We start from the raw sequence: 18,421 nt of genomic DNA, 5'->3' as shown, positions 1-18,421 counted from the left end.
CCCGTTCTCAGGACACCCTGCGAGACTGCGACCAGGAGTCCACCTGCTACAACACTGTCATCTCGCCCATCTACTTCGTGTCCTTCGTGCTGACGGCCCAGTTTGTCCTGGTGAACGTGGTGATCGCCGTGCTCATGAAGCACCTGGAGGAGAGCAACAAGGAGGCGAAGGAGGAGGCGGAGCTCGAGGCAGAACTGGAGATGGAGATGAAGACCATCAGCCCCGGGCAGCACAGCCCCTCGGACATCTTCACTTGGATGGGCGGCGTCGGTGGCGAAAGGCCCGAGAGCCCCCGAGGATGCCCCCATCCCCTGCAAATCCAGGTGGATTCTCAGCTCTCGTTAGTTTACCCTATGGTGAGAAGCTTGGCTGCAGGGTGCAGAGGGGCTGCCTTGCGTTTCTGCTGGGGGAAGACGTGCGCGAGGGGTGGTGGAGGTGCCACGCAGCGGCTCTGTGGTCCTCACTGCTCTGTGGGGCACTCCAGGTGGCAGCGCAGGGCAGGGCTGCAGCCCACCGCCGTGCAGAGCTTTGCAGTTTGTTCTGGAGATGGGCCTGAGCTGCCTCGTGCAGGGCTAAACTCCACATTAGCTCTAATGCAGCGTCTGGGCTCGGCCCTTTGTGAGAGCAAAATTACGAGCATAATAAGTTTGCTTTTCTAATGCCGGCCACGAACCGCAACATAAAAGGGAATAGAAGTTGGCTAATCTTTGCTTCAGTATTAAATTTGTTTTATAGAATCTCGATTTAAGAGCCACCCCCACAACTGAGCTCATGAAAAAACGCTGTTAACGGTGGGATAATCCGGGGCTCAGCAGAGCTGCAGGCACAGCCCGGCAGTGCGCAGCAGAGCAGGGCGCCGAGCAGTGCGTCTGCATGGAGCTGGGTGTGAGCCATGGGGAGCTGAGGTCAGGGCCAGACGTCCCCTGGGAGGGAGCGGTGCTGGAATTATGCAAGGAAAATGCTCCAGCCCTTTTTTTAGTCCTAGCTGATGGCAAATCGGGTTAAACCCTACGCAGAGCTCATTAGCTTTTATTACATCATGATTTCACAACAGCGCATCTTGGCCTCTGCCTGGGGTGGACTAATGAGTATTTTAATGCATGAAAAACTCATTTATGATCTTTAGTCCAAGAGTGGAAAGAGTAAATCTCTGCTTAAGCTTTGTTTCAGTTTCTGAGCTACCAGCAGTTTCTGGTTCCATTAGGAGCCACTGCTGTCAGAGATGGAGTCCAAAGCTGCTCCTTGGCACACGAGAAAGGAGTTCAGGGCAATATGGGGAAATCCAGACTCATTATATTCTCTAGGAAGAAACAACATGCCCCAGCTGCTGCTGTGCACGTTGAGCAGAGTGCTGGCAAACCATGCTCAGCTCTATTGCGTGCAGCAGTCCTCACAATGGCAGAAAGGGAAGCCGCAGAAGGGCAGGAGAGCTCGCTGAGGGTGCTGTCAGATGTTAACGTTGCCTTCTGAGTGCAGCACTGGGAAGGGCTTATCCTGATCAACATCTCTGGAGCATCTCTCTTGCTCTTTCACCCAAACAGAGCCTTTGTCAACCTCTGGGAGATTTCATTCCAGTTGTTTATTGTGCCAGCCAAACTCTTCAGGACAAATCTGATGCCTGAGCACGGCAGCAGAGGAGCGCAATTCCCAGGACGTGACCCTGCAAGGGCTGCGGTCAGCGTGCTCTTTTGCTTGCCCCATCCCTGGGATTTTTGCACTGTGTGCTGTCTGACTGTAACGACAGCCCTCATCCCGCTGTGCACACCAGGCGTTCGTACGTGGAAAGTGCAGCTCTCAGATTGCTGCCACACTGCCCGGGAAGGCTGGGTCTGTGCACGCCCTGTGCGCGCTCCCAGTCTGTGCTGTGGCAGAAGGGGGCCAGGACTGCGGGGGGCCTCAGCCCACTGGGGTTGGTGATGTGGTGTGTGGCTGTGCTGGGTGCCAGCAGGATGCAGCACCTCCTCCAGTCGGGTTATTCTAACCTGCGTCGCTGAGACGTTAAACGCGAGGTTCTCTGTGCTCAGAAAGTGCTGTTGGGGCACACAGACCTCAGAGCAGGAGAGCAGAACCCCGCGGCTCCCATCCCAGCTGCTGCACCGCCCGCGGGGTCGGAGAAAGGTGCCGCTGCTCACCGTGATATTACTGCGCTGTTCTCTGCCGCACGTTGCCCGTCCTGTCGTTTGTTACTGCTGTTCTCCATTAATGTTTGTCTTTTTTCTTCTTTCCCTTCTATCCTGTTTTATTTTTTTTCTCTCCCTTTTACTCGTTTGGGTTTTCCACGCTGTCCTTTTTTTCTCTCTGTCTCCGTCCCTCTTTGCTCGGCCCTTCCCTTCTGCATGCACACACCCCTCCTAGGAAAGGCACTTGTTTGATACCATATCCCTGCTGATCCAGGAGTCTCTGGAAGGAGAGCTGAAGCTGATGGACAACCTGTCAGGCTCTGTGTGCCATCACTATGCCCTCCCTGCTCCCGAATATTACAGCTCTGAGAACCAGGTTAATATTCCTCTTTCCTGCAAAGTCTCCATCCAAACTCGATTTCACCGAGACCTTTAATAGAGAGTCAGAGTTCTTTGCTTTGTGTAATGCAGTCACAGGGGTTTTGAAGGATTGCTCTGTGGGAGTCGAGATAATATCTGATTTTATGAAGCTGTATATACCGATGTGAGAGGAAAATCACAAGCTTTGAGATTCTGTCTTCAACGCGGTGAGGAGTTTTTCATTGTATGTACTGCCCACGAGTGCTGTAGGGAAAATGCAGCATCCTCCAGTGGGGTTCTTGTGTCGGCTTCTTTGAGCCAGGAGGGCAGTGTGAGCTGATCCAGGGGAGAGCCTGAGCTGGGAGGGCTCAGGAAGTGATCTCTGCATCTCACACCTACTGACACGGCAGGAAAATCCAGCTTTGAATGCTTTTCCTAAAGAGGTTTCTTGCAAGTGGGTCAGTGTGAATGAGATCCTCGTCTCTGATCTGCGCTGAGCTCAGAGGCGAGGCAGCCCCTAATGATGTCCTCAGGCAGCAGTGTGCTCCAGCACTTTCTCGAATAGGGGCTGTAGTGCTCATTTAAAATTAGTTCATTTACTTAGAATAAAAGCCCTTCTTTTCCAGCGCTCTATTCTCCTGAGCAAATATTTCCCCTAGCTCACAGCAGCAGCCATAACAACAATTCAAACATGCCTTTTTCTGCATTTGGAATGGAGCAAATTCTGTATTTCTCCATTTCTCGCTGGCTCAAAATAGCAGAATTTTCCCTGCTAAATCACTGTGCTTATTTATGGGCTCCCGACACTCGAAATCATCCACCTCAGAGGTTCGGTAGGGACCGGCGCAGGTAAGGAGCGGTGCTGGTTGGGCTCAGCTGGCAGGGAGGGCAGTGCGCCGCTCAGCGAGAGCTGCTCGGGAAGCTGCTGTCACAACAGCGCTCGCAGAAAGTGCTGCTGCAGCACAAACAGGTTTCTGTTTTGACGTTTTTATGTAATGAAAAAATATAGTGCTCCGGTTTGCAGTGACTTTTCCTTTGAAAATTTAAGCTAGATTTGTATTTTATTTTTTTTTCTTGCTGCAATTAACAAACCTATAAATCATTTGGAGATTTCCAACCAAATGTTTTGACTGCCTCAAACCCAATTTTGGGAGAGGGGAGGCTGTTCTGTTTACCTTTTGGCTTTTCTGCTCACAACATTTGTCATGTTCTCGGGGCAGTCAGGAACACGGAGCTGCGCTGAAAGCCGTGTGCTGTTCTCTGCTCCCTTCCTGCCACCCCCAGCGCCCACTGCCGTCCCCATGTGGGATCACCATCCCTGTGCTGCTGCTGTCCCGGTGCTGCCTCTTTGGGGGCCCCACGGGAAGTCAGGAGGAACTGCAGAGCATCTCTCATGTGTTGCCCATGGGCAGCCCACGGAGCTCTGGGGAGAGGCTTATTGCAGCCCCTCACAGTTCGCTCATCACCAGCTTTATTTCAGCCCACCGATGCCAATTTCTTGGAGTGAGGGAGTCCAGCCCTTGGGTGACTCAGTGCAGCCAATCTGGGAGCACGCTGCTGTCGAAAGACTTTTCAAATATAGAGGGTAGGGGAAAACAGTGCTCAGGGATAGCTGGGAAACAAAAAGGAATTAGCTGGGAAGCCCCGGACAGTGCGGGTGCCCGAGCTGCAGGACACCCATGACGTGGCCTTTGGGCAGAGGCACATTGACTGCAGACACCCAGCACAGAGATGTTCTCCCCCCAGAGCACTGCGAGGGCAGCCCCCGCACCCCCCGCAGGACGGCTCTGTGCCGGGCACCCATCAGCCCCACTCAGAGCTCACAGCAGCAGCTCAGGGATGGGACACTGCGCGGAGGGCAGCGGTGGCGCAGCCTCTTGTGCCCGCCCGGCCCTCATGGGGAGGATGGATGCCACCCATAGGAAGGTAATGTTGCTTCTGCCGTTTCAGTTAGGCAGGAGAACATCACCACACAATGCTAGCATTAGTGTCTGCCTTTAAACTCCCTCACAACTCCTTGGTAAGCATTTAAGTATGAATGTTCCGCTCTTCTTGTCATTTCTTTGTTATATTCTGTTTCTTTAATGTTGTGTCCCTGGTAACAATGTGCATGATGTAGCTGCTCCCACCGCAGGGATATTGCTTTAGTGTCTAGAAGTGTTTAGATTATGATACTTTTATCTCTGAAGATTTGTGTCCTCGTGTCTTATGCTTAATCATCTCTCCCTTCAGATCCCTCTAGCTGAGATGGAGGCTCTGTCTCTGACGTCAGATATTCTCTCTGAAAAGTCCTGGTCCTTAGCTCTGACGGATGACTCTTTCCCTGATGACACTAACACACACTTACTTAATGCTCTGGAAAGCAATGTACATACACTGGTCGCTGTACGGTCTGATGTTTACAGGGTTCGAAATACTGCGTTCTCCTACACCTGCCTAATGGCATTCGTAGTCCCAGTAGCACCCGCCCTCCCCTGGGCAGGACGCTGTCCTTAATGCCATTAGGATGTGGGCTGTTACCACTCTTTGGCCGCAGCGTTGGCTCCTCGTGAGGAACAACCATTTCCTTTAGTTATTTTTTTCCCTTGGTGTCATATGTAAAACAATGCGTTTTCCGCAAGTAAAACAAATAGTCCAAAAGTATGCATTGGAAGGCATCGAGGTTGAAATTTCCTCTCCATCTGAAACCAATCAGTGACGCTGTGTGGAGGAGACACCCGGCAGCTGATGGTGCCCGTGTCCTCGGCAGGGGGATGGGCTGCAGCCCGTGGGTGTGACAGAGGTCCTCATCTCAGCCAACACCGGCACCGTGGGCTCAATGCCTGATGGCAGCCAGTTTGTTTCACAGACAGCAGATGGGGATCGCTCCGAGATGCCGCTGCTCTGCTGATAGCAGTCCTCTCACTGAGAAAAAGAGAAAGCTGGGATCGCTCTGTGCCTTTCTGAGCGAAATAACCAGTATTTTGAACCCTGCCTTAACCATCTCCTCTTTGAAACATGAGACATCCTTAGCTGTGTAGCAGTCCAGTGCTTTCTTTCTGCTGTACAACAACTCCTCTTCCAACATTTTTGGGCCATTCTCGTTTTCCTTGTTGTTGTCCATGTAGCTGCCGTTGGATGTTTGTGTCGTTGATAATTTCTCTGCCATTCTAGCTGGTTGTCATCCTAATTAGTACTTCTTTGGGAAACACCCCCAAAACCGTGACGATATTTCCCATCATGCTTCATGGCATCACGTGCAGAAGACTCTGTAAATTGCATTTGTGTGGGGCGCTTTGTTTGGAGAGGCAGCGAGAGGAGATGGCCGTGTGGGGAGGCTCAGCCATACAGCCGGCAGCAGAGAGCTCAGGAGGACGCAGCCTGGAGAGGTGCCGTCCTCAGCAGGAGGGGGGAAAGGGCAGGCTGAGCTGCTGCCACTGCCCGCACAGCGTTCTGCTCAAAGCAGCAGCCCAAACTCCTGCAAACTCCTCTCAAAATGTTTTTGGTTTTTTGGGTGTTTTTACGCTTCCCTTCAGTGCAGCCTCAGCTGAAAAACGCCTCGGACTGAAAGTTTTGTTTGACTGCAAATAGATTTGGTTTGGGATTTTTTTTTTTCTTTTTGGTTCACAGAAACTCCAGATTTGCCTCTCAGCCAAACCAAAACAACACGTCTGTCAAAACTGCAGGGAACAAAAAGTCCCGCGCTGCCCGGGGCCGCGCTCAGAGGGTTTCCAGCCATTCCCAGCGGCTGTGATGCAGCCGAGCCGTGAGGTTGCCTGGGGAGGAGCAGAGGAGGCAGTCGCTGAGCTGTGGGATTCTGCCCACAGCCCCACAGAGGTTGGCTTTGGACAGGGGCTTGAATCCCAATTCTCCAGTTCAAACGCGGGCAGTCTTGAATTGGACACCTCAGCTTGCAGGCCATCTTTTTTGCTTTCAGTGAAGTGATATGAAAGCTGAATGCTGCTTTCGCAGGGAGGGTGGGAGGAGGAGCAGAGTGGGCTCGCAGCCATCAGCTGCAGCGGCACAGGGCTGTGCTCTGCCCCACGTTGGGTCCCCATGGGATGCACTGCACAGCTTCCCCAGGAATGAAGGTGAAGCTGCACAGTGATGCAGCCCTCTGATGCAGTCCATCAGTAACTTTCCAGGTGCTCTTTGTTTCTTTTTCTTTTCTTCTCCTCCCCTCCTTTTGTTTCCTTTTTTTGTAAAACCCATTTAATCTCGTTATGTGTTCTTGTGCAAATGAAACGGTGCAGTGAAAGTTCATTTTTTATGGCTGGAGGAAAAAAATGGGAAAAATGCTCTGAGGATGTTGCTTTCAGATAAACTTCCAGTGCACTGAGTGAAAGATTTGTCAGAAAATCAGGTCTGAGTTTTTCCAGAAGGCAGTGTGCTGTACTGACTGCAGCGTCACATCTGATTTCTGTGCTTTTCAGAGGGAACCCTGTAAGGATGAGATAATTGTCCTGCTGGAATTGCACAGGGCAGCTGGCTTAGCTTCCATTTTTCCTAACAATCACACACTAGAATGGATGGAGATGTATTTCCCTATGAAATCACACCCAAATCGTAGCCCATTCGATATTGCATCTGGTGCTGCCTACTCCAAGAGACTCTTTGGCTATAGAAACTCCACAGTCAACACATACACAATAACCTCTGCTTCTGTTAGACCCCTTCTAATTGAGGATGGCTTTAATCCCAGAGCAGTAGGTTTACATTTCCCTTTTGATGAAATGGGTTTAGTCTTTCACTGTGTAAGAAGAGAACAAATAAGGTGGTGCTGGCAGCCAGAATAGAGGACGTTCTCTGCAGACTGGTGGGGTTTGGCTTTGCTGATTTTTTTTGCTAGGAGAGGAAACTGCTCACCTTTGTAAAAGCCTGACTTGCTGATGAGGGCACACGGAGACAGCCTTACTGTCATTGCAGAAGATCAAAGTAATGCAAAGCGTGTGACTGCTGCTGGCCTTGAGGCATGATGCCTTCTTCACACCCCGAAATAGTCATGGTGTATTCCTGCAGTGTTGCTTCCTCTGTTTCTGTGGTCCATCCCGTGTGACAATTTACCAACAGTGCGAAGGAGGGGTTTAGCTTCCCGGTAGCTCCATTTGTGCCCCCCGTACCCCCGGCGATGTGCATGCCCATCGTGCCACGTGGTTGCAATGGCTGTCGCTCGCGTCTCCGGGCACTGCTTTGATGGCGCGGCCTTCCTGCTCCCTCACTGCCTCTCTCCCGTAGGCTGAGCTGCGCTGCAGGGACGCCGCGCTGGCGCTGTCCCCCTGCCAGGACCTGCTGAGCGTCAGGAAGCCGTCGGTGGGCCGCACGCACTCCTTGCCCAATGACAGCTACATGTTCCACACGTCCCAGCCGCGCTCCCGGCCCAGCACCGCCTCCCTGCGCGATGGGAACCCGGCCCAGCACAAAGTGCACTCAGGTATGGATGTGCCTCCTGTGGCCATGTGGGGCTTTCCACCACAGCGGGATGGGGTTTTCCAGGCTTGGAGGCACCAAACCAGGCTCCGTTTCCATGTTTGTGTGTCCAGATGTGTGGAATGGCTCTGCAGAGCTCGCAGAGAGCTGTGGGATGGCTGAGCTCGTTGGCCATGGCACGAGCTCCATCTGCCTCCTTTGAGCAGAAGCCCCTGCAGAGCGGTACATCCGTGTGCTTGTTTGCAGCAGTGCCTATTGCAGCAGGCTCTGGAAGCTCTGTATGGGAGCATCTGTGAAAGAAGGGAAAATGGTGTCTCCCAGTGCCTGTAAAATGAGTATAGATGTACTGAACAGAGAGAGATCTCGGTGTGAGATCAGTGGCGGATGGGGGTGTGTAGGATCGTCCTTGTTGGGGTGCGTGGTTGGGATGCACACCTCAGAGACAAGCTGAGGTGTTCTTAGGTACAGCGTGCTGCAGACACCGAGGGCTCTGCATGTATCTGCGCCTGCAGCTGCCTCTCATTGCTGCACCTCCAGCTGTGGGGCTGCCCTGGTGCAGCACGGCTGCCTCCGCACTCAGCTTTGCTCCTGGCAGGCCGTTGTTCCACGCGTTTGTCACAGATAAGACAGAGGAGTTTTTACAAGTAGTGTCACTGGGAAGCCTGAAAGCAGAACATCATTTCAGCCCTGTTCGGAATGCTGGGAGATTTGAGCAGATTAGAAACGAGATGTTGAAATTTGCATAGTAATAGGAACTCGGATGAATAGCGGCTGTTGAGCAGCAAGAAAGCAGAAAGAATATGTGGACACAATGGAAGAAGCTGAATCCGGAGCTGTGAGGAATCGCTGCCACAGCACGCAGCTCTCAAGGTCAGGGGCTGTCCTCTGAGGAATCTGTTTGTACATAATGCAGAAGCTGAGCCTGAAATCCTGGTCAGGTCCCACTGAAAGCAAGAGCAGAGCTCCCGTATGGTGGAGCCGGCACGTACGGCTCCCTGAGACAGCCAGGAAATGCCTCCGTGTTACAGTCCTCGGCCACACAGAAAATCCTGTTTGCTGCAGAAGGAGTTCCCAGTGCTGCACGACTGACCCTTAATTTGAACACATTCTTCCTGTCTAGAGCAAGAACAAAGAGGGGGTAATTTCTGGGTTCCATTTCGAGGCAGCACTTCCCAGTTCCACCAGGCTCCCTGGGCAGCCCTTGGCTTGCTGGGATGCTGGGACAGGCATTGCCCCCTGGTGCTCCCATCCGAACAAACAGCTCCACCAGCACGTAGGAGAAGTATTTTGGGAAGGTGAAGCTGACTTTTATCTCGTTCACAACTCCGCCGAGCAGTCAAAGCTTCTGCATTTTTCTCCTGCTGGTGAAATTCCAGTTGCCTGAATGGGGCCAAAGTGCTCAGAGTTGGGTACGGTGCCCAAATCTTGGCGTGTGCGTGTCGTCCTGTTCCCCCCGCGGGGTCAGCGCTGCTGGGACGGGGCAGCTCACCCCACCTGTTCAGGCTGTAATATTGCAAAGTGCTGTGAAGACAGCAAAAGGTGCCAGTCGCCTCTAATAAATCACGGCAACCGAGCCACAATATTTCAAGCTGAGAAAGGTTTTGTTGTCAGAAACACTGGCACTTGCAGGAGGTATTTGTTTGAATACTCCTTCGTAATGGGGCTGTTGTTCTGGGAAAGATTCCAGGACAAATGAGATTCTCTGGGATTCGGTCCAGGTTAAATGAATTGTTTTGAAAAATGTTGAGGCTGTGGGGGGAGCTCGCCCAGCTTCAGACCTTTCAGAAGAAGCAGCCAGCAACCACTGAGGGTCAGGAAGAGGCCGCAGAGTACGCGTTTCCTTCTCCAGGACTGTGCTGCAAAGCCAACCTTGATTGCTGCCAGGTCAGTTTGCTGCCATGTGAGCCCCAGCGTCAGAGTGGTGTTGGGGTCACTGCAGGTGACCTCTGCATGCGCTCGGGTTTGGGGACGTCCTTTCCAGAACCTCTCAGGGCGCATCCCTGCAGGGCTCGGATGTGTGGGTGCCTGCAGAGTCGTTGGCCCTAGCAGGGGTGCGGACGTTACCATTCCAGATGAACTTCTAGTTCATCATCTTCTGCTCTTTACGGGAGCTGCTCCCAGCTGGAGCGGGGGAAAATGCCAAGAAAAATGAACTAATAGACTATTTTGGAATAATTTATTAGTAGGTGGGAGTTTTTTTCCAACCATGGAGAGCTGCTTGTTGAATTCAGTGCTCCTGCTGTGCCTGTCTGCTCCAGGTGCAAAGGGGTTTCCTCTGACAGGTCCCTGAGACAGTGCAGCAGTCACAGGGGGACACGTCACATTCCTCCCTCTTCTTTCTCCTGCAAGGTTCAAAGGCATCGGTGCAGTCGCAGCCAGCAGACACCAGCTCTCTCCTGCAAATTCCAAAAGACCATTTCCACCACATGAGAGCTCACGACCCATTGGTCAGGGAGAGCAAAGCCCCGGCGGCCGCCCCCGTGCACTCCCCTTCTGCAGAGAGGCTGCTCCGCAGGCAGGTAAGCAGAACCACGGCCATCAACTTGCTTGGGTTTTGTATTGCTGCGTTTCCAGGTTACCCGCACTTTAAATTCAAGGAGGGATTCACAGAGAAGCCTCTGGAGAGCTGTAATTCTCCTGCAGAAATAACAAGGAGGTTGATGGGTTTTGATGTGAAAGCCATCCAGGAGCCTCCAAAGGATGTGTGTGCTGTGCAGCATCTCCTCTGGCGACGTGCCTGAAGGTCCCCCGCCACGTTTGCACTTCATTTCTTTGGGTCTCTTCATAACCGCAGCCAAACGCTCCCCAGGGCCTTGTTGGGGTGAAGGAACTAATTCTTAATGGCTGTGATGTTCTCAGGGCTTGGAAGGACGCGGTGACTGCAGGCTCCATCCAGGCCGCCCTTCCTCTCACTCCTATCCATTCTCGAAAGGGGGAAAATGCTCACAGGGCACCTCTGCGTGCGGAGCCACCACGGAACGCACATTGTTTTTACAGCAAGAACTGAAAATTAGGATCCTTTCAAATCTCCTACGTGCTTTTGAAAAGGTTGAGTGCATGCAAAACAGGCCTTGTTCTGTTCTGTAACTGATTTTATCTCGGTTATTTTGCCTGGCATTGATTTCAGTTCTGATTCAACCAAAGATCTGAGAGATGTAATCACAGATTCCAGCCTGCCTGATTGGAAACGTGAGTTTACATTCATCCTTTTTTGGTGGAGCACTAAAACCTGTGCTTCACTCTCAGGTTTTAACACGTTTCGTTGTGCTGGTGGTCCATCTGAGCCCCATGCTCTGCTTTCTGCAGTTTTGTGTCCCATTTTATCCACACAGAATACAACAGTTCGATTTTTTCAAAAAGAACTTCTTTACTGCATGAAAACATTCCCACTTCTTTCATCTCTTAATCAGCATTGACAAATTAGACAGTTGATTCATTAAGCTCTAAAAATGAATGCAAAGTACCAAGGTTAACAATTACATCAGTCTGTAATGCTAAAATGACACAAGAAATTCCTAGCGTGCATTCGTTTGCGGAGGGCTGGCCGGCTCCCCCGTCCCTGCTAATAGGAAACTAATTGATGTCATGATTCCAGTTCATAACCACTCTCTCTTGCTTTCTAATGAATAACAGACCCATCTTCTTCAATTGATCTCTCTAGGAAAAATTACCACGTTAGCCATCTTTCTCGGCCTAATTTTGTTCACTTTTCTGAAGGCTTCTCCTTCTAAACCCTTCCATACATTAAAATTAATTTATACCCCTCTCTCCTCTTCCTGCTTGTGCGGTGGCATCAGCATGCTCTCGGAGTGAGCTTTCAGGAAGAAAAAAGCTTTGGGCTGGTGAGCTTTGGGTGGTGAGCAGGCGTGGTCTGTGAGCCATCCACATCCCCTGAGCAGCAGCGAGCTGTTGCCTTGTGCTTGCCCTCGTGTAGCACCATGAATAGAAGTAAAGCGGGTCCTGGCAACAGGAGTTGATTTCTGCTGGAGTTAATGGTAACCTATGTGGCCATGAGCCATGAAACTTCGTCTCTGAGGAAGCAACCTCTCCTTGCTGCTCACAGCAGCTGTGCTTGCTCACATGCTCCTGCCTGGCTCCTGTTGTTGCCCGCACTGATGTGCTGCTGGCACGTCCCTGTAGCTCGAGCCGGCAATGCACTTTGATTTGCAGTACCCATTTTTCCTCATTGTTACTTACACTGCATGTAATTCTGATTTTCATTCTTTTCTTTTTTTCTTTCTCTCTCCTCTCCCTTCCCCGTTGTCCCCTCTCCAATCCTAAACTTGTGCTTAGATAAATCTTGTCCACCACATCCCTGGTCCGTGCACTTTCCTCCACCACTGACATGTGTGTTTCACCTCCCCTCCCCTCCAGCGTGCTGTAGGGTGGGCAGTCCCCGCAGTATCACGCCGTTCGGACTCCGGAATGTTTGGCAATTAGAATGTTTGGCAATTAGCGATGCATGCACAGATGAAGCTGAGCAGATGAGATGCTTTGGGTGAACACAGAGCCACGCTCCCACAAGGACTGTGCTCCTTGGCATTGTGCAGATGCTGTTCTCCAGGGGAATTCTACCTGAACCTAAAACTACATTGGCTTTCTGGCTCCAGGACTGTGTGCCCATGGTGTGTCCACCCCTGGTGGGAGTTACACCACTGGGAGGGCATGGGGTCCTTTTGTTGTAAAACAAACCAATATGACATTTCCACCAACAGTCACCGCTAACAGCAGCCACAGAAGCCTGTAGGGACAGAAAGAACCGATACTGCCCTTTGTGTGCAACACAGGTTGGTGTACAAGCAAAAGTAATGATGAGAATTACTTTTTGCAGCCGTGTTCTACTTTTTGGTGCTCTGTGTCCCTTCTCGGGATGTGAATGTGGTCCCTGCCCCCAAACACTCCTTACTCCAGTGGCATTGAGGAGTGCAGAATGGGCTCCGCTCTCAGGTGCGGTTGGTTACCAGCGTGACACCGTGCAATTGTAACTAGAAGGGATTGTTAGCGGGCATTGGACAAAGTCATTCGGCATATTGAATGTTCTCTCACCTCTCAGAGGCAACAAAGGAAGGCACTGCACAGGTGTGACAGCAGCGCAGCTGTCTGCGTGTGCTGCAGCTGATGAGAGCTTTGCCTGAATAGAGATCGTTTGGCTCAAACGATCCTTGTGGGACAGCTTGTATAAAAACCCTGAGATCGTTTTGGGGGCAATTTGTCACGAAGGCATTCCTTAGAATGAGGAGTTTCATCTCCTTGCGCTCCTCTGAAGGACTGAGAGCAGCTGGAGGCATTTCCTCCAAATTTCTTGATGAAGATTTTAATCTTTAAGATAATTTAAGAATCATCTCAGACTGAGACAGTGCCTTTAAGGGCCAGTTAATGGGGCTGATTTATAATCCTTTTTGGCAAGGGATGCAGTGCAGCGGAACAACAAAGCCTTCAAACCACGCCATAGGCACTCTTGGCCAGCCAGCACTGCTGTTGTGTATGGCTCAAAACGACCAAGTTAAAATGTGCCTTAGGCAGTCTGGGCTGTCAGAATAGGTAGAAGTAACTACAGATGCTCTATTCCAGCTTCTGCAGCTCTCTTCAAGCTCCCCTGTCTAAGATGGTGCAGAGTTGTGGTGCCTGCATGGGACAAAGCTGTCCCAAAGGTGGGCATGTGCTGTCACCCTGGGGTGGGTACAGATGTGGCTGCTCTGGTGTTGGTGGCTCTGGGGATCTTGTTCCATGCCCTCAGCATCGCCTGAGCTGAAGGAAGGAGTGCACAGGTTCCCTTGCACATCTTCCCTCTCCCACTCCTGCTTGTGCCCCTACGATTTCAGAGGAGTTTGCCATAGACCTTCATCCTGTGGATAACCAGGATGCTGCTAAGTTTGGGTGGGGGCATTCTGCTTTGCAGTCCTCCATCCTTCCAGGAGAAAGATAAAGGTCAACCACTTATGAAGAATGAAGGGCCAAATTCTGCTGTCACTTACACAGGGATATAAGCCTGCAGATCAGTGCGGGAAGCAGTAGAGCCTGTGGCCCAGGATGAGCTGTAGGAACCGATGGGTGTGTGCAGGGGTACAGGACCAGCAGAACTGCATGCCCCACGAATGCTGTGCCTTGCCTGTACTAACCATTGTTTGGTCTGTCTCTCCCATATGGCAACGTCCCTTCTCCCGACTCCCCGGCGCTCCGTGCAGATGGCCATAAGGAACGACTCTTCGGACAGCAAGGAGAACCTCCACGCCGAGCTGAGTGAGCTCCCCAACCCAGATATCCCCAGCGCACCCCAGGAGGAGTCAGCAGCTGCTCTGACCCCCTCAGAAGGAGAAGATTTGGCTGCGTGGAGCCGGGCAAGTGTTCACACGCAGCATCATTCCCACAACCAATATAATGTTTCAAAGCAGGCACCGGCATCGTGTGCTTGTGCGGACTCTTATCAGGAGACGCCTGGAGACTCAATGGACCAAGAAGTGTCTGAAACAAACAGCTCCTTGGAGCCTTTCCCTTCCGAAACTTGCACAGCCTCGAGTGCCTGTTCAGAGGCGCAGCCTCTCACTCCTAAGAGGAACATCGGCAGTACCGGCAGCGTTACGTTGAAGGACCTGAAGAAATACCACAGTGTTGACACCCAAGGTCTTCTAAAAAAACCACCCTCTTGGTTGGATGATCAAAGGAGACATTCGATAGAAATCTGCTCAATGGAAAACAGCCCTCAGCACCATTCCACATCTAGCTCTTCTGGCTTCATAAGTCAGGTGGTAAGTGAAATGGAAGGCTTGCAAGGAACGCGGCAGAAGAAAAAACTGAGTCCTCCGTGTATATCTATAGACCCACCCAGCGAACAGGGCTTGCTACCCAGAGGACCTCACAGCGTCTCACCTGCCAGAGGAGATACCTGCTTGAGGCGGCGTGCTCCGTCCTGCGACTCCAAGGACTCGGTGGATATAGGGGATTCGTTGCTTCCAGACAGCATGTCAGCATCTCCCACCCCAAAGAAAGACTTGTTGACACTTCCTAGCTTTTCCTTTGATCAGAACGAGGTGGAGCCCTGAGTTACTTTTCTGTTGGTGCCAAACGTTTTCTTCCTTTCATGTAATAGAAAAACAAAAAAGAAAAAGAGAAAAAAAAAAAAAAAAAACTGTATTCCAGAATGGCACTGGGTAAAATATTTCCAAAGAAGGATTAAAGAACCAGCTGGTTAAAGGAGGGGTTAACCTATATCACGCTTACTTAAGCATACGTTCTGCTTAGGTAAAAGCAATACAATGTGCAGAATCTATATGTATATTATATTTTATTAAATTAATTGAATCTAGTATTGCGGGATGTAGTACATTTTGTGACTAAAGACTCGTTTGATTTTCCTCTATTTTATGTGTCTCAGAATATTTCTGAGATCGAGTTGGTTTTTATGAACGTTTTAACCTTAAAAATATATATTTAATCCCTCCTCTTTTTTTGTTTTGTTTGGTTGGGTTTCATTTTGTTTTGCAAAGCACAAAATGTAGCCAATTAGTGCATTACGGAGGAAACGTATCCCACAGTCAGCAGTAAATAAGAATTATTTAACGTAATTTATTTTCCCCTCGGACTTGAGTCATTTTCTGGAGAATACAGAAATGCGGCAGCTTCTTTTCTGACAAAATAAATTCCCAGTCTTGCATAAAATCGGCATCCAGAGGAAAAGCAAGTGCACAAAACAGGAGCGTGCAACGCGCCGATGCGGGGCTGAGGGCTGGGAATGCAGAGCTGGCTGAGCTGCCTTAGAATGGGATATTTTGGAGCACCCGCGGGTGATTCACGGAATCACGTCGGTGGTGGGTTTGCTGTGTGTCTCGGGACGCCGGGCACAGCTGTCGGCCGGGCTGCTCAGGAGCGCGGCGTCTCGGGCTGTTTCTGTAGTGCAGCCTGGTGCTGCGGAGCCCATTGCCCATGGGGAGCTGCCCCACTGCCCCACTGCCGCGGTGAGAGCCGTGCTGAGGTCGGTGGTCATTAAGTCATTCTTTAAAGTTGCTGTTGTGCTTACATGCTGAACAGGATGGAGGCCTACTGCAGTTGGCAGGTTGTTTTGCAGAGTAGCATAAGGAGGTCTTGTAGGTACCGAAATGTTTGTTGATTTTCAGTAGGAGTTTTTCCTGTCACTGCCGGAGTTAATTCACATTAAGAACCTGATGGAAGTTCTATTTCCAACCTAGTGAAGTCCTTAAGCAGCAACTTTGTGATGTAAAGTGTGAAGAAATGGAAGCCTTCGTAGTCCTTCATATGTCCTTCATAGCCCTCCTTAGCGTCAGCCATCTCCAAAGCGAGCGGTCCGTTCTGTGCTCCAGGCAGAGCCATCCATGGGAGCAGACGGAGCCTGAGGCCATGGGGCTGCCCTGTGTGCCTCACCCCGCTCCTCACAGGGCTGACAGGAGGCAGATGTGGACCTGAGGGGACCTCCCCAGGCGGGGTTAAGGTGTAGGCTAAATAGGGTCTAGAAGGCATGGCTGTAAGTATGGGAATAGTTGCAGCCTTCAGATGGCATGCATGGAGACTTTGCTAGCTCCTGTCCTTAAACCAGCACAACCCTGTGTTGGGTTCGAGCTCCTTTACTCCCACCTGAGGAAGCACCGGGCCAGGAAGGCAGCCGGGAGCAGCGCAGGGCCGGGATGTGCACCCAGCACTGTGCTGCAGGCAGAGTCCTCTCGGCCGGGGCGGTTCCCCCCTCTGCTGTGGGCCCACACAGAGAAACCCCACCAGTCTGCCCGGCCCGACCCAGAGCGGAGCCCGTTTGGAGCAGTGACTTCAAACAAACCTTTCATCAGTTCTTCCCCAGCTGACATTTAAGGAAACAATAAAATTACGGTGCTCTAAGCCTGGGAAATATTCATAATCCCTTTTTGGCCTCACGCTCCCAATGAGCAGAGGCTTTTCCGTTCACATTTACTGAATAATCTGGGAAAATATGACCTCGCTGACCCCACTGCTCAGCCATCACCGTGCGGCGGCACCGCGGCACGAAGGGCTGATCCAAACATTTGGCCCCAACCGCAGCAGCACCCGCGGGCTGCTCCCTTGTCCAGCTTTGGGCTTTCGCCCCCCGGCAGAGTTTGTGTGAGCAGCAAAAAGTTCACCTTGCATGGGAACGTTCAGCAGAGACCAGCAGGAAAAGTGCTGCACGGCGATGCGTTCAGGAAAAGAAATCCGTGTAAAATAGTTTGTGTTCTAAACCAGACCCGTTTTTTTCTAGGCGCCCTTTCGAGAAGCAGACTCCGAGGTTCTGCAGTGTGTGCAATAATCTTAGAGCATTTTCAATACCTGCGGGGGGGTTTTATAGAATTTGACTTTTTTTAAGCAAAATGTACAAAATCCACAGGAATTCCGTAGGACGGTTATGTTGATAGATTTTTTTATATTTTTGTAGAAATCTATAGAGAAATTGTTACAAGTCTGCATAGCATCTGGGGAACAGGAGCTGCTCTACCTGCGCTTTCCTTTCCGTAACCCTGGAGCCAGACCTGCTGCACCGCAGCGCAGAGCTGCACCCAGGCTGTGGTTATCTGTACTAAGCTGAGGTTCTGTGATACGGCAGTGCTATTACTGTTACCATATAAACCATCCGCCCCAGAGCGCAGCCCGTGTCGGTGGCGCAGCAGTCGCGTTGCTATCAGCTCATTCAAGCACACCAGCACTTTATACTGTGGATTTACTGTAGGCAGACGGGAGGACGTTCTGCCACTGCCAGGCTGACGTGGGAGGAAGCAGAGACTGCAGACGTGTGGAGAAATGCCGATTCCGTTTTTGCAGCCCCTTGCACATAGGACGGACTTTCCTAGCCCGGTTCCAGCCGTTGGTATTGCAGGTGTTTTGGGGGAGGGTGCGGAAAAGGCTGTTTCTGACTTCTGTGGGTTGCACTCAGCACAAGGCGTGTTCAAGGAGAAACAAAAGTGTTACGGTTGTAAATTAGGCTATGCCCCAGACTCCCCTTTCCTGCCCCCCTGGCTGTAACACCCCATGTACGCTATCACACCAGGTGACTAGAGTAGGCACGGTACCGTTGCAACGTCCGTAACAACCTAGTGTATATGATAGAACTTTGTATTTAATAGTTAATATATTGTTATACTGTATCAGGTATATAGGCCAAAACGAGGTCTGTTGGTCAGGGCAACAAAAGGTGGTATTCGTGGGCAAAATTGGGCTCAAAAGTTCCTTTTTACAAAAAGAAAAAAGACAAAAAACGAGTGTAAATCTTTACAAATGACAAAAAACAAACGTGTCCTATTAAAAGCTTTTGAAAAGAAAATAAACGTGCACTTCCTTTTGTTGGTGTTGTTGATGCTATTCTGTGTCATTTCGATCCACCAAACCTCTGGCAGTGGTTTACCCGTGGGCAGTTGCTGCGGGCGCTGCACGGCAGCTGCAGGCGCAGAGTTGAAGGCAGCGTTTGCAGCCTGGAGCACAGCAGGCTCTGCTCCGTCCTCCTGCAGCGATTTGGGCTCCTTGCAAAGCAGGAGGTGGTGGTGCCACCCAGGAGCCGCAGGGCAGCACCCGGACATCGTTTGGGT

At 51.2% G+C, this 18,421-nt stretch overlaps 1 protein-coding gene across 3 annotated transcripts in view; it reads left to right on the top strand.

Moving 5' to 3' along the window:
* The window catches only part of CACNA1G (calcium voltage-gated channel subunit alpha1 G), a 108,362-nt gene extending 90,165 nt beyond the window's left edge, over nucleotides 1–18,197 (top strand). For all 3 annotated transcript variants that reach the window (XM_040649894.2, XM_040649886.2, XM_040649884.2), the window contains 5 exons: nucleotides 12–323; nucleotides 2,356–2,496; nucleotides 7,695–7,890; nucleotides 10,236–10,405; nucleotides 14,072–18,197. In XM_040649894.2, the coding sequence (XP_040505828.1) occupies nucleotides 12–323; nucleotides 2,356–2,496; nucleotides 7,695–7,890; nucleotides 10,236–10,405; nucleotides 14,072–14,926 (1,674 nt within the window). In that variant the 3' untranslated portion in view covers nucleotides 14,927–18,197. The remainder of the gene's footprint in view (nucleotides 1–11; nucleotides 324–2,355; nucleotides 2,497–7,694; nucleotides 7,891–10,235; nucleotides 10,406–14,071) is intronic.
* The last annotated feature ends 224 nt before the right edge of the window (nucleotides 18,198–18,421 follow it).

Source organism: Gallus gallus, chromosome 18, assembly GCF_016699485.2.
Source record: "Gallus gallus isolate bGalGal1 chromosome 18, bGalGal1.mat.broiler.GRCg7b, whole genome shotgun sequence".
Classification (NCBI taxonomy): domain Eukaryota; kingdom Metazoa; phylum Chordata; class Aves; order Galliformes; family Phasianidae; genus Gallus; species Gallus gallus.
The sequence above is the reverse complement of the archived record's forward strand: the minus strand, read 5'-3'. Positions and strand labels throughout refer to the sequence as shown.